At 42.3% G+C, this 14,839-nt stretch overlaps 1 protein-coding gene across 1 annotated transcript; it reads right to left on the reverse strand.

Moving 5' to 3' along the window:
- Positions 1-2,972: 2,972 nt before the first annotated feature.
- On the reverse strand, positions 2,973-11,896 carry LOC135532451 (dnaJ homolog subfamily B member 12-like; the record flags this gene model as incomplete). The annotated part of the gene is made up of 6 exons (XM_064959960.1): positions 11,861-11,896; positions 10,774-10,780; positions 5,999-6,170; positions 3,567-3,712; positions 3,173-3,346; positions 2,973-3,045 (listed from the first exon to the last, which is right to left on the reverse strand). Coding segments are annotated over exons 1-6 (608 nt in total), but the record flags the coding sequence as incomplete, so codon positions are not given.
- Positions 11,897-14,839: the final 2,943 nt, after the last annotated feature.

The raw sequence follows: 14,839 nt of genomic DNA on the forward strand, positions 1-14,839 counted from the left end.
ACATGGTAAACTATACAGGTTAGTTAGACAACAACAACAACAACAGGTTAGTTAGACTGACATGGTAAACTACACAGGTTACTGACATGGTAAACTATACAGGTTAGTTAGACAACAACAACAACCTGACATGGTAAACTACACAGGTTAGTTAGACAACAACAACAACAACAACCTGACACGATAAACTACACAGGTTAGTTAGACAACAACAACAACCTGACACGGTAAACTATACAGGTTAGTTAGACAACAACAACAACCTGACATGGTAAACTACACAGGTTAGTTAGACAACAACAACAACAACAACCTGACATGATAAACTATACAGGTTAGTTAGACAACAACAACCTGACATGGTAAACTATACAGGTTAGTTAGACAACAACAAACTGACATGGTAAACTATACAGGTTAGTTAGACGACAACAACAACAAACTGACATGGTGAACTACACAGGTTAGTTAGACAACAACAACAACCTGACATGGTAAACTACACAGGTTAGTTAGACAACAACAACAACCTGACATGGTAAACTATACAGGTTAGTTAGACGACAACAACAACAAACTGACATGGTAAACTCACAGGTTAGTTAGACGACAACAACAACAAACTGACATGGTAAACTATACAGGTTAGTTAGACGACAACAACAACAAACTGACATGGTGAACTACACAGGTTAGTTAGACAACAACAACAAACTGACATGGTAAACTATACAGGTTAGTTAGACAACAACAACAACAAACTGACATGGTGAACTACACAGGTTAGACAACAACAACAACCTTGGTAAACTAACAGGTTACAACAACAACAACCTGACATGGTAAACTACACAGGTTAGTTAGACAACAACAACCTGACATGGTAAACTATACAGGTTAGTTAGACAACAACAACAACCTGACATGGTAAACTATACAGGTTAGTTAGACAACAACAACAACCTGACATGGTAAACTATACAGGTTAGTTAGACAACAACAACAACCTGACATGGTAAACTACACAGGTTAGTTAGACAACAACAACAACCTGACATGGTAAACTACACAGGTTAGTTAGACAACAACAACAACCTGACATGGTAAACTACACAGGTTAGTTAGACAACAACAACAAACTGACATGGTAAACTACACAGGTTAGTTAGACAACAACAACAACCTGACATGGTAAACTACACAGGTTAGTTAGACAACAACAACAACCTGACATGGTAAACTACACAGGTTAGTTAGACAACAACAACAACCTGACATGGTAAACTATACAGGTTAGTTAGACAACAACAAACTGACATGGTAAACTACACAGGTTAGACAACAACAACAATCTGACATGGTGAACTACACAGGTTAGTTAGACGACAACAACAAACTGACATGGTAAACTATACAGGTTAGTTAGACAACAACAACCTGACATGGTAAACTATACAGGTTAGTTAGACAACAACAACAACAAACTGACATGGTAAACTATACAGGTTAGTTAGAGTTAACTGGTAACACTGCAAAACCAACTACTGACCTTCAGCCTAGCAATCCACTTTGCACAGGCTGATTTCACACACACAAATATATGTACAAAAGTATGTGGACACACTTTCAAATTAGTGAATTCGGCTATTTCAGCCACACCCGTTGCTGACAGGTATACAAAACTGAGCACGCTGCCATGCAATCTCCATAGGAGAACATTTGTAGTAGAACGGCCTTACTGAAGAGCTCAGTGACTTTCAACAAGGCACGGTCATAAGATGCCACCTCTCCAACAAGTCAGTTCATCAAATGTCTGCCCTGCTAGAGTTGCCCCGGGCAACTAAGTGTTGTTAGATTGAAGTGGAAACGTCTAGGAGCAACAACGGCTCAGCCGGGAAGCGGTAGGCCACACAAGCTCACAGAACAGGACCGCCGAGCGATGTAGCCCATAAGAGCATAAAAATTGTATGTCCTTGGTTGCAACACTCACTACCATGTTCAAAACTGCCTCTGGAAGCAACGTCAGCACAAGAACTGTTTGTCAGGAGATTACATGAAATGGGTTTCCATGGCCGAGCAGCCACACACAAGCCTAAGATCACCACGCGCAATGCCAAGTGTCGGCTGGAATAGTGTAAAGCTCACCGCCATTGGGCTCTGGAGCAGTGGAAACACGTTCTCACACTTCACCTTCTGGCAGTCCGTCAGACAAATCTGGTGTTGGCAGATGCCAGGAGAACGCTACCTGCCCCAATGCATAGTGCCAACTGTAAAGTTTGGTGGAGGAGGAATAATGGTCTGGGGCTGTTTTTCATGGTTCAGGCCCCTTAGTTCAAGTGAAGGGAAATCTTAATGCTACAGTATACAATGACATTCCATACGATTCTGTGCTTCCAACTTTGTGGCAGCAGTTTGGGGAAGGTCCTTTTCTGTTTCAGCATGACAATGCCCCTGTGCACAAAGTGAGGTCTATACAGAAATTGTTTGTTGAGATTGGTGTGGAAGTGGAACTTGACTGGCCTGCACTGAGCCCTGACCTCAACTCCATCGAAAACCATTGGGATGAATTGGAATGCCGACTGTGAGCCAGACCTAATCACCCAACATCAGTGTCAGACCTCACTAATGCTCGTGGCTGAATGGAAGCATGCCCCCACAACAATGTTCCAACATCTAGTGGAAAGCCTTCCCAGAAGAGTGGAGGCTGTTATAGCAGCAAAGGGGGGTACCAACTCCATATTAATGCCCATGATTTTGGAATGAGATGTTGGACAAGCAAGCGTCCACATACTTTTGGTCACGTAGTGTAACAATACAGTTCTACCCAAGTAGATCATTCTCAGTTTGCTGTGCAAAAACAACAAGGACTCCCCTACTGTACAGCAGCAGTACATTAGAAAACCATTAGAAAATGGCTAAATGTATCTACTTAATGACCTGAACTGGAAAATGTGCAATCACGAAAAAAACACTGGCATACCTCTCTTTGTTGTCCCCGTTGACCCGCTGGTCTCTGATGCCCATTTCTGTATACATGAACGTTGCCTTGAGAAGCAAAACAGACGACCAATAGATGAAGCATTAGCAGTGGAGGCGGCAGTAAAATTTGTAGATGTAATGGTTTCTAATGACTGTGTGTGTGTGTGTGTGTGTGTGTGTGCGTGTCACTCACTTGCTGGAAAACCCCCTCCGAAGAACATATTGAAGAGGTCCTCAGGTGAAATATCGGCCTGGAAGTCGCCGTTGGTCTGGCCCTGTCTTGACGGATGTCTCTTTTCCTCACCACACTGGTCATACTGTTTCCTCTTGTCAGCATTACTCAAGCAGGCATAGGCATTTCCAATAGCTGGGCGAAAACAAACACCTTTGTTAGGTACCTTCAAATTACATTAAATGATATACAATTCATTGGACCGGTTTCCTGGATACAGATTAGACTAGAAAACATTCTCAGTTTAACACGTTTCAGTCCAGGACGAGGCTTAATCTGTGTCCGTCAACCCGGATCCTTTGACTGGTTATCACATTCAAACAATTAAGAGAATAAGTATGGTTTGGGGGCGCACCTTTAAACGCCTCAGTGGCACCCGGTGCGTGGTTTTTGTCGGGATGGAATTTCAACGCTAATTTTCGATACGACTTCTTGAGATCTTCTTCAGATGCATCTTTCTTCACTCCAAGAATCTCATAGAAGTCTTTACACTGTTTTATTCTGGAAACAAAGAAGAAGACCACTATAAAAGACAAAACACTCAATTGTTTCAAGACATTTTCATGTTCCGATAAGGAAGATTCATTGTGGAAAGTGGATGTTAAACAGATGTTTGATGATAATGTTCTGGAAGCCTTGACGCAGTTTCAATATAACATGCCATTTAGCAGATGCTTTTATCAACAAATATATATATACACACTGCTCAAAAAAATAAAAGGGAACACTTAAACAACACCATGTAACTCCAAGTCAATCACACTTCTGTGAAATCAAACTGTCCACTTAGGAAGCAACACTGATTGACAATAGATTTCACATGCTGTTGTGCAAATGGAATAGACAACAGGTGGAAATTATAGGCAATTAGCAAGACACCCACAAGTGGTTCTGCAGGTGGTGACCACAGACCACTTCTCAGATGCTTCCTGGCTGATGTTTTGGAACAAACTCCCTCACGACGCCAGGACAGCGGAGTCAATCACCACCTTCCGGAGACACCTGAAACCCCACAGAATACCACTTCTCACCCCCCACTTAAATGATTTAGATGCACTATTGTAAAGTGGCTGTTCCACTGGATGTCAGAAGGTGAATTCACCAATTTGTTTTGGAGCGTCTGCTAAATGACTTAAATGTAATGTAATGTTTTGGTCACTTTTGAATGCTGGCGGTGCTTTCATTCTAGTGGTAGCATGAGACGGAGTCTACAACCCACACAAGTGGCTCAGGTAGTGCAGCTCATCCAGGATGGCACATTAATGCGAGCTGTGGCAAGAAGGTTTGCTGTGTCTGTCAGTGTAGTGTCCAGAGCATGGAGGCGCTACCAGGAGACAGGCCAGTACATCATGAGACGGGAGGAGGCCGTAGGAGGGCAACAACCCAGCAGCAGGACCGCTACCTCCACCTTTGTGTAAGGAGGAGCAGGAGGAGCATTGCCAGAGCCCTGCAAAATGACTTCCAGCAGGCCACAAATGTGCATGTGTCTGCTCAAACGGTCAGAAACAGACTCCATGAGGGTGGTATGAGGGCCCGACGTCCACAGGTGGGGGTTGTGCTTACAGCCCAACACCGTGCAGGACGTTTGGCATTTGCCAGAGAACACCAAGATTGGCAAATTCGCCACTGGTGCCCTGTGCTCTTCACAGATGAAAGCAGGTTCACACTGAGCACATGTGAAAGACGTGACAGAGTCTGGAGACGCCGTGGAGAACGTTCTGCTGCCTGCAACATCCTCCAGCATGACCAGTTTGGTGGTGGGTCAGTCATGGTGTGGGGTGGCATTTCTTTGGGGGGCCGCACAGCCCTCCATGTCCTCGCCAGTGGTAGCCTGACTGCCATTAGGTACGGAGATGAGATCCTCAGATCCCTTGTGAGACCATATGCTGGTGTGGTTGGCCCTGGGTTCCTCCTAATGCAAGACAATGCTAGACCTCATGTGGCTGGAGTGTGTCAGCAGTTCCTGCAAGAGGAAGGCATTGATGCTATGGGACTGGCCCGCCCGTTCCCCAGACCTGAATCCAATTGAGCACATCTGGGACATCATGTCTCGCTCCATCCACCACAGACTGTCCAGGAGTTGGCGGATGCTTTAGTCCAGGTCTGGGAGGAGATCCCTCAGGAGACCATCCGCCACCTCATCAGGAGCATGCCCAGGCGTTGTAGGGAGTTTATACAGGCACGTGGAGGCCACACACACTACTGAGCCTCATTTTGACTTGTTTTAAGGACATTACATCAAAGTTGGATCAGCCTGTAGTGTGGTTTTCCACTTTAATTTTGAGTGTGACTCAAATCCAGACCCCCATGGGTTGATAAATTTGATTTCCATTGATAATTTGTGTGTGATTTTGTTGTCAGCATATTCAACTATGTAAAGAAAAAAGTATTTAATAAGAATATTTAATTCATTCAGATATAGGATGTGTTATTTTAGTGTTCCCTTTATTTTTTTGAGCAGTGTATATGGTCCCAGCTCAGCAGGAACGTTGGCGGTAGGTAGCCTAACGGGTAAGAGCGTTGGGTGAAAAATCTGTTTGAATCCAAGCCAGCGACCTTTGCATTTAACCCCCAACAACTGTTCTCCGGGCAGGGATGACATGGATTTCGATTAAGGCAACCCCTCGCACCTCTCTGATTCAGAGGGATTGGGTTAAATGAGGGAGACACATTTTGGTTGAATGTATTCAGTTGTGCAACTGACTAAGTCTCCTTTTCCTTCACTTTCCTTGTAATTACATTTTATATGATAATAATTGCAATGATACTAAATTCCATGCATCCTACTTCTTGACAGCATCCAGTTGATCTGAGGTGTAGGATTTGGCTGTCTGTGAGGCCTTCTCTCCTTGGTCTTCCTCCCCAGGTCTTCGCTGCCTTGGCCCAGTGCCATCACTGGTTCCTGACTGGTTGTCATGTCCAGGGGTGAAACCATTTTTTGTAATCAAGTCCAGCAGTGCTGGAAATACAGATAGAGAGTAACATTTAGAGGAACATTCGAGTATCGTAGTTTCCCCCAGAAACGTCTCCACTGAGCAGGCCCATTGGGGCAAATCTCAGATGACATCTCCTCTTGTACAGTCAAAAGCACACGGAGTGAGTGCTTCGAAGTAACAGCGTCAAAGACCGCTAGCTATGCAGCTACACAGTTTGTATTTAACCAGCAACATGAGATTGGGTGCAACTGAATGTACTGACTACATAACTTACGTTAGATAGCTCGCTAATATAACCAGCAGAATTAAACGGACTGTGTATACTACAACAGTGACAATGCAAAATCCAGACAGATTAGATGTTTTATATGAAAACTCGGCGATAATTAGCTAGCTATAGCAGCGAGATGGGTAACGTATTTTCGTAACTATAGAGGGCCCTCAATTTCCCCAGAAAAAATATAGCCTGGATGCTAGCTGGCATTCATGTCGCTTCTCAAGCGGCCGTCTCTTACCTCTCGCCTTATCCGTCGGAAAAGTTTCTGTGCCTTTTCTAGAAATCTAACAGCCTTCTCTGCTTGATTATTTGTTAATGCAGCAGTTGCAATGTCAATGCAACGCTCTGCTTCGTCCCTGTTTACTTCCATTGCGGGACGCAGCTTGAGGTAAATAAAAAAAGAACGCTATAATAGCTGTTGTAGGGCGCTTTCTAATGACGCCACGCAGTAAGTAGGGACGAGGTGGTGGGGTCACGCTGGTATTGCCTACTAGATGGAGCCAAACTTTCCATAACAGAGCCATCACCTACAGAGAGATGAACCTGGAGAAGCAGGCTATCCTGGGGCTCTGTTGACAAACACAAACAGAGCCCCAGGACAGCAACACAATTAGACCCAACCAAATCATAAAATAACAAAATATAATTAGTTGACACATTGGAAAGAATTAACATAAAAACAGAGCAAACTAGAATGCTATTTGGCCCTAAACAGAGAGTACACAGTGGCTGAATACCTGTCCACTGTGACTGACCCAAACTTAAGGAAAGCTTTGACTATGTACAGACTCAGTGAGCATGGCCTTGCTATTGAGAAAGGCCACCGTGGGCAGACATGATAAGACAGGCTATGTGCTCACTGCCCACAAAATGAGTTGGAAACTGAGCTGCACTTCCAAACCAACTGCCAAATGTATGACCATATTTTTTTTTTCTTTACCTTTATTTAACTAGGCAAGTCAGTCATATATTTCCCTCAGATTACACAGACCCACAAAGAATTTGAAAACTCCCATATCTATTGGGTGAAATACCAGTGTGCCATCACAGCAGCAAGAAAAGGGCAACCAGTGAAGAACAAACACCATTGTAAATACAACCCATATTTATTTTTTATTCATTTTCCCTTTTGTATTCGTTGCAACACTGTATATAGACATAATATGACATTTGAAATGTCTCTATTTCCTTTGGAACTTTTGCGAATGTAATGTTTACTGTTCATTTTATATTATTTATTTCACTTTTGTTTATGATCTATTTCACTTGCTTTGACAATAAAGCCCTTTGAATTGAATTGCCCTTATGGGGCCCCATGATTGAGCCAGATGGTGTTTTAAGTGGAATCAAATCTCATTGAAGTACGGCTACGTACCGTTTTATCGCAGTTCCAGCAAAATGCTTATGTATCTAGTTCAAACAGTGCAGTAATATCTAGCAATACATTTTTTTCCACCTTTATTTAACCAGGTAGGCAAGTTGAGAACAAGTTCTCATTTACATTTGCGACCTGGCCAAGATAAAGCAAAGCAGTTCGACACATACAACGACACAGAGTTACACATGGAGTAAAACAAACATACAGTCAATAATACAGTATAAACAAGTCTATATACGATGTGAGCAAATGAGGTGAGATAAGGGAGGTAAAGGCAAAAAAAGGCCATGGTGGCGAAGTAAATACAATATAGCAAGTAAAACACTGGAATGGTAGATTCGCAGTGGAAAGAAAAATAACAATTACGCACATATTCCAAAGGTTAAAATAATAATAATAATAAAGAACAAGATATTAAGACGTCAGAATGAGCAAGAGTTGGCACCACGTGTTCAAAAGTGGTGTGGAAAAATTAGTAAGTGTCTTTTCTCTGGCCTGGAGTTTTTCCTGATCTCATGACTTGGTCTCTCTGCTGTCTCCTGTAGTCCACGATCATCTCCTTCCTTTTGTTGACGTTGAGGGAGAGATAAGCAAACTGACCTGTATATTTGTCTATGGATTTCAACCGGAATCCCTTATTATTACCCTAATAAAATCATACGTGTTGCAGGTTTGAATCCCGGGTCCGATGAGAAAAGTCTGGTGGGATAGCTAACAGAGGCGTGTTATGAAATCCGAGATACCATGGCTTGATGTTGGGCTGAAACAGGCGGGTATTCCCAAACTGGGGTACACGCGCAATGCCGTCGGGGGTACGCAAAATAAAAATGTGATTCACATTTAAAACAATAATTGTAATATTTTCCAACGGGGCTATACATTTGGGTGCATTTTTTTCTCCCCTGAGTAGCCTCGTTTCACTGCCCCTGTAACAGAGGGGAACCACTACTTCAAGGTCTCAGAGCAAGTGGCGTCAATGATTGAAACGTTATTTAGCGCGCACCACCGCTAGTTGGTGCGCGCTAAATAGCGTTTCACATCCGTCACACCCCCTCGATGATGGTGGAGCGAAAGCAATGACAGGCAGACATAGTGGAGTCGTAACGCGCGTGCCAGCAGTTGCCCCCGACGCCACTTGGGTCCACTGCAGCATCCACTGAGAGGTTCTTGCTGCCAAGGGAATGCTTGACAGCTTGAAAGACGTTTTGGACACTACAGTGAAAATGGATAACTTTGCTAAAGCAAGGCCCCTGAACTCTTGTGTATTTTCTGCATGATGTAGGCAGCAACCATGTAACGCTTTTACAACAGACAGAAGTGGGCTGGTTATCAAGGGACAAATTATTGACAGGTTTTTCTCATTTTTTTTTAATTGAGAGAAGTTTTCTTTACTGACCATAATGTTCACTTGTCTGACCAGTTGCATGATGACGAGTTTCTCACACGACTGGCCGATCTGTGTGATATTTTTTTCTCGCCTGAATGATGTGAATCTATTATTACAGGGACTCTCAGCAACTATATTCAATGTGCAGGACAAAATTGAGGCTATGATGAATTGAGATCCGCACTTTTTTTTAAAACATTTTAGTCTGAAATGACATACCCGAAATCTAACTGCCTGTAGCTCAGAACCTGAAGCAAGGATATGAATATTCCTGGTACCATTTGAAAGGAAACACTTTGAAGTTTATGTAAATGTAAAAGGAATGTAGTAGAATATAACACAATATATCTGGTAAAAAAACTGTTCTTTTTTTGTACCATCATCTTTGAAATGCAAGATAAAGGCTATAATGTATTATTCCAGCCCAGGTGCAATTTAGATGTTCTCCATGAGATGGCAGCACTGCATGTGCAACGTTTTAGACTGATCCAATGAACCATTTCATTTCTGTTCAAAATGTTTTATGAAGACTGCCCAAATGTGCCTAATTTGTTTATTAATAACTTTTCATGTTCAAATCTGCCCAAATGTGCACTCTCCTCAAACAATAGAATGCTATTCTTTCACTGTAATAGCTACTGTAAATTGGACAGTGCAGTTAGATTAACAAGAATTTAAGCTTTCTGCCAATATCAACAACCTCATGCTAATCGCATTAGCCTACATTAGCTCAACCGTCCCATGGAAGGGACACCGATCCCAAAGAAGTTTTAAGAAGTTGGAGTTCTTCTCTGTCTGCATTAACAAGGACAACACACAGGTCTTTCCATCATTGTATGATTTTTTGTGTGCAAATGAACTCAAGCTTATGGACAATGTCAAATGGGATACAAAGCAAATGGACAATGTCAAATGTGATATATAGCAAAGCACCTGAGTGAGTTGGGTGCGCAAATACGCAGGTACTTTCCCAAAATGGATGACACAAACAACTGGATTCATTATATAATTTTATGTCCTGCCTCCAGTCCAGTTGTCGATATCTGAACAAGAGAGCCTCATTGAAATTGCAACAATCAGTTCGGTGAAAATTGAATTTAATCAGAAGCCACTGCCAGATTTCTGGATTGGGCTGTGCTCAAGAGTATCCTGCCTTGGTAAATTGTGCTGTTAAGACACTGATGCCCTTTGCAACCATGTACCTATGTGAGAGAGGATTCTCTGCCCTCACGAGCATGAAAACTAAATACAGGCCCAGACTGTGTGGAAAAGATTTAAGACGGAGACTCTCTCCAATACAACCCAACATTGCAGAGTTATGTGCATCCTTTCAAGCTGAGTTATTCACCATTTTTGATGAACAAATACGGTTTTATATGTAAGATGGTAAAATAAAGAGCAAAATTATTGATTATTATTATATTATTTGTGCCCTGGTCCTATCAGAGCTCTGTGTCACTTCCCACGAGCCGGGTTGTGACAAAAACTCACTCATTCTTATGTTAAATAAATGTATCGTATAGTGTGTGTGTGTGCGGCAGGCTTACAATGGGAAGAAAAAAAAACATTTGAGAGTGGGCTGACCTTGGTGCTAGAGGGGGTACACAGCTGGAGGTTGAATATGTGAAGGGGTACGGGACTATAAAAAGTTTAGGGACCACTGATCTACCGTAACTTGTCCAATAAGAAACATTGGTTTTCCTTTTCTGTTGCAAAAAGTTTTGAAACAGTGTGCACTGGTGAATACACGACTCAGTTAATTTCCCCTCATCTTTGGAGTGTTGATTGTGTTGATTGTGCTGATTGTGCTGATTGTGTTGATTGTGTTGATTGTGCTGATTGTGTTGATTGTGTTGATTGTGCTGATTGTGTTGATTGTGTTTGATTGTGCTGATTGTGTTGATTGGGTTGATTGTGCTGATTGTGTTGATTGTGTTGATTGTGTTGATTGTGCTGATTGTGTTGATTGTGCTTTGGCTTTTTATCAGGTCTGTTATTATTGAGATTATTATATAATATTTACAACTTTACTTACAGATTAGGCAAAAGGTACAATGTATTTTTTATTTGACTGGGCATTTGAACAATATATTAATTCATATCAATGTGGCATTTAAATACAGGAACACACAGTATTTTCAACACAGTATATTTCCCACCTGTAGAAAATCTTCTATTTACGGTGCATTACAACATTCCTTGCAAAATGTGTCAAGACTGTTGCTAAGGCATTTCAAGAACACTGGAAAAATAACTGCACAGCAAAACAGTAAAGCAACAACAATTCATTTAATTATACATTTATTGAAAATATCTCTGAATTTTACTTCAGAATATATTTCACATTTTACATATACCAGAACATAAGAATGGTAACAGTTTAGCTTCCCTCAACATGACAGAATTAACCATATTTATTTTGGGATTGTTGACTCATACTGCAAGAGAAGTATTTGAATGACTTGTTGTAATAATTTGCAGTTCAGTAAAACTCTACGATTAGTTCTCACTAGCATTTCACATTAAAGTATCCTGTTCCCAGATCAACGTGTGCTGTATAGCCAACTCCTACAGCTGTTTGGATGTACAGCACAAACCGATCCGGAACTGGGACCAGGCTAACATTAAAGCCCCTTTATGTCCATGCAGATGTCATGTCCTGTCTCTGTACCTCCTTCAGGTCGGCACGTCTATCGGACTCAGCCATTGTCCACTAAAGTACATTAAATACAGTAAACCACCGATTCATTCATCGCTGATGGAGCTAAAACACTTAGATCTGCATTGTGGTAACTGTCATTTCTGCCTTTGGCTGTTTTTAACCAAACGAAACGGGATGTGAACACAGAAAGGATCAGGAATGGATTAAAGTAATCATAAGGCATTGGGCTGTAGTAGAGTATCTCGACTCAGTCTTTTTTAAGTACAGTCAACAATGTCATTTCCTGTGTTATATATATATATATATATCATGTTAGTGGTAAGAGCTGTTTGAAAAGACTGCCTGAAATATCAGCCTGTTTTGGTGAGAGGGAGTTTTGGCCTCACATGGTGACATCACCATGTGGTAAATGAGTTAATCGACCAATAAGAAAGAGAGTTCCAGACCTCTCTGCCAATAACAGCTGGTTTTCAGTTTCCCCCTCCCCACTCAGAACCACTTCCAGACAGTTCAAGCTAAACATTTGCTTGAGAAATTGCTCTTTGCTACAAAGCTATTTTTCTTTTTGACCATTTTAATTGGAAACAATCACAGTAAGGTAGTTAATTGTTACCCAGAAATGCTAGATATTGCGATAAAAATAGCTGCTTTCGAACCTTTAAAATTGTTTAAAAAGGTGCTCAAATAACTAATTTTAAAGTTCTGTGCTACTGCCAAAGGAAAAAAGTACTAAAAGCAATACATTTTCATGCCATTTTCTTTCAGTAAATGAAAACCACAAATGGCAAAAAAACACACAATAAATGCATACAGAACATTTTGTCAAGTTAACATACAAACAGAATCTTTCAAGTTGAATGAAAAGTAACTCCCCTATTGAACAAGCTCCTAAGTCAATCTGAGCCTCTGTAGAACATCCAAAGGCCCCTAGATCTTCTATCGACCAAATGACGCCTGGGCCTACTGCATGTTACTACCTTACTGAGAAAAACACATCACCAAGAATGCTTCCGTGTCAATGTTATCTTTTGCATGCTATGACTGTCTCAGGTAACAACTAATTGACTTTATTTAGCTAGTGTCAGGGAAATCAGGGCAGTTGTTTAGGTTATGACAAAGACCACACTTTTAAGCGTTGGCCCAGTAACCAAAAGGCCACTGGTTCAAATCCCAGAGCTGACTAGGTGGGAAAAATATGCCGATGTGCCCTTGAGCAAGGCACTTAACTCTAATTGCTCCTGTAAGTTGCTCTGGATAAGAGCCGTCTGTTAAATGTCTGAAAACGTTTTAAAAATCATGTACAATCTTATGACCTAAGTAGCTTGCTAAACAGCATTATCCAGCTACAAGCGGCTAATAACGTCTCTATGGTAAGGCTGCACTAGACAATGTCCAACCAATGGCACATTATGGGCACATGGAGGTAACTGGCAAAAATCAAAACAACACCAACATCGTCTCAATAGAACGCTGGCCCGCCACGAGCCAGAACAGCTTCACCTTGGCATAGATTCTACACGTGTCTGGAACTCTGTTGGGAGGGTTCCGACACCACTTTTCCAGGAGAAATTCCACCAGTTGGTGTTTTGTCGGCGGCGCTGTAAAACGCTGTCTCAGGCGCCGCTTCAGAATCTCCCGTAAGTCTTCAATTGGGTTGAGATCTGGTGACTGAGACGGCACATGGTTTACATCGTATTCATGCTCATCAAACCACTCGTGCCCTGTGGATGGGGGCATTGTCATCTTATGGGGACGTAGCCATGGTAACCATAATAATGGCCTGCCCAGCATTTGTATGCATGACCCTAAGCATTATGGGATGTTAATTGTTTAATTAACTCGGGAAACCACACCTGTGTGGAAGCACCTGCTTCAATACACTTTGTATCCCCTCATTTACTCAAGTGTTATTATTTGGGCAGTTAGATTTATTATCAAATATTACGAGAAAAAATCAACTAACATTTTCATGTTATGGCAGAGAGGAAGGTATGGAAGAAATGTACCGTAAAATAGTTGGTGAATGTTTTAAACTAAATGTGGATTAACTCCTTATATAAGCGTGTTATCAGTAAGTTAAATATTATGATGCTGGGGATACTGGGGCAGGTAGCCTAGTGGTTAGAACGTTGGGCCAGTAACTGAAAGGTTGTTAGATCAAACCCCCGAGCTGACAAGGTACAAATCTATCGTTCTGCCCCTGAACAAGGCATTTAACCCCACTGTTCCTCGACCAGTCAACCCCACTGTTCCTCGACCAGTCAACCCCACTGTTCCTCGACCAGTCAACCCCACTGTTCCTCGACCAGTCAACCCCACTGTTCCTAGACCAGTTAACCCCACTGTTCCTAGACCAGTTAACCCCACTGTTCCTCGACCAGTCAACCCCACTGTTCCTCGACCAGTCAACCCCACTGTTCCTCGACCAGTCAACCCCACTGTTCCGAGACCAGTCAACCCCACTGTTCCTAGACCAGTTAACCCCACTGTTCCTCGACCAGTTAACCCCACTGTTCCTAGACCAGTTAACCCACTGTTCCTAGACCAGTTAACCCCACTGTTCCTAGACCAGTCAACCCCACTGTTCCTAGACCAGTCAACCCCACTGTTCCTAGACCAGTTAACCCCACTGTTCCTAGACCAGTCAACCCCACTGTTCCTAGACCAGTTAACCCCACTGTTCCTAGACCAGTTAACCCCACTGTTCCCAGACCAGTTAACCCCACTGTTCCCAGACCAGTTAACCCCACTGTTCCTAGACCAGTTAACCCCACTGTTCCTAGACCAGTTAACCCACTGTTCCTAGACCAGTTAACCCACTGTTCCTAGACCAGTTAACCCCACTGTTCCTAGACCAGTTAACCCACTGTTCCTAGACCAGTTAACCCACTGTTCCTAGACCAGTTAACCCACTGTTCCTAGACCAGTTAACCCACTGTTCCTAGACCAGTTAACCCCACTGTTCCGAGACCAGTTAACCCACTGTTC

Source organism: Oncorhynchus masou, unplaced genomic scaffold (genome assembly GCF_036934945.1).
Source record: "Oncorhynchus masou masou isolate Uvic2021 unplaced genomic scaffold, UVic_Omas_1.1 unplaced_scaffold_1852, whole genome shotgun sequence".
NCBI classification, from domain to species: Eukaryota; Metazoa; Chordata; class Actinopteri; order Salmoniformes; family Salmonidae; genus Oncorhynchus; species Oncorhynchus masou.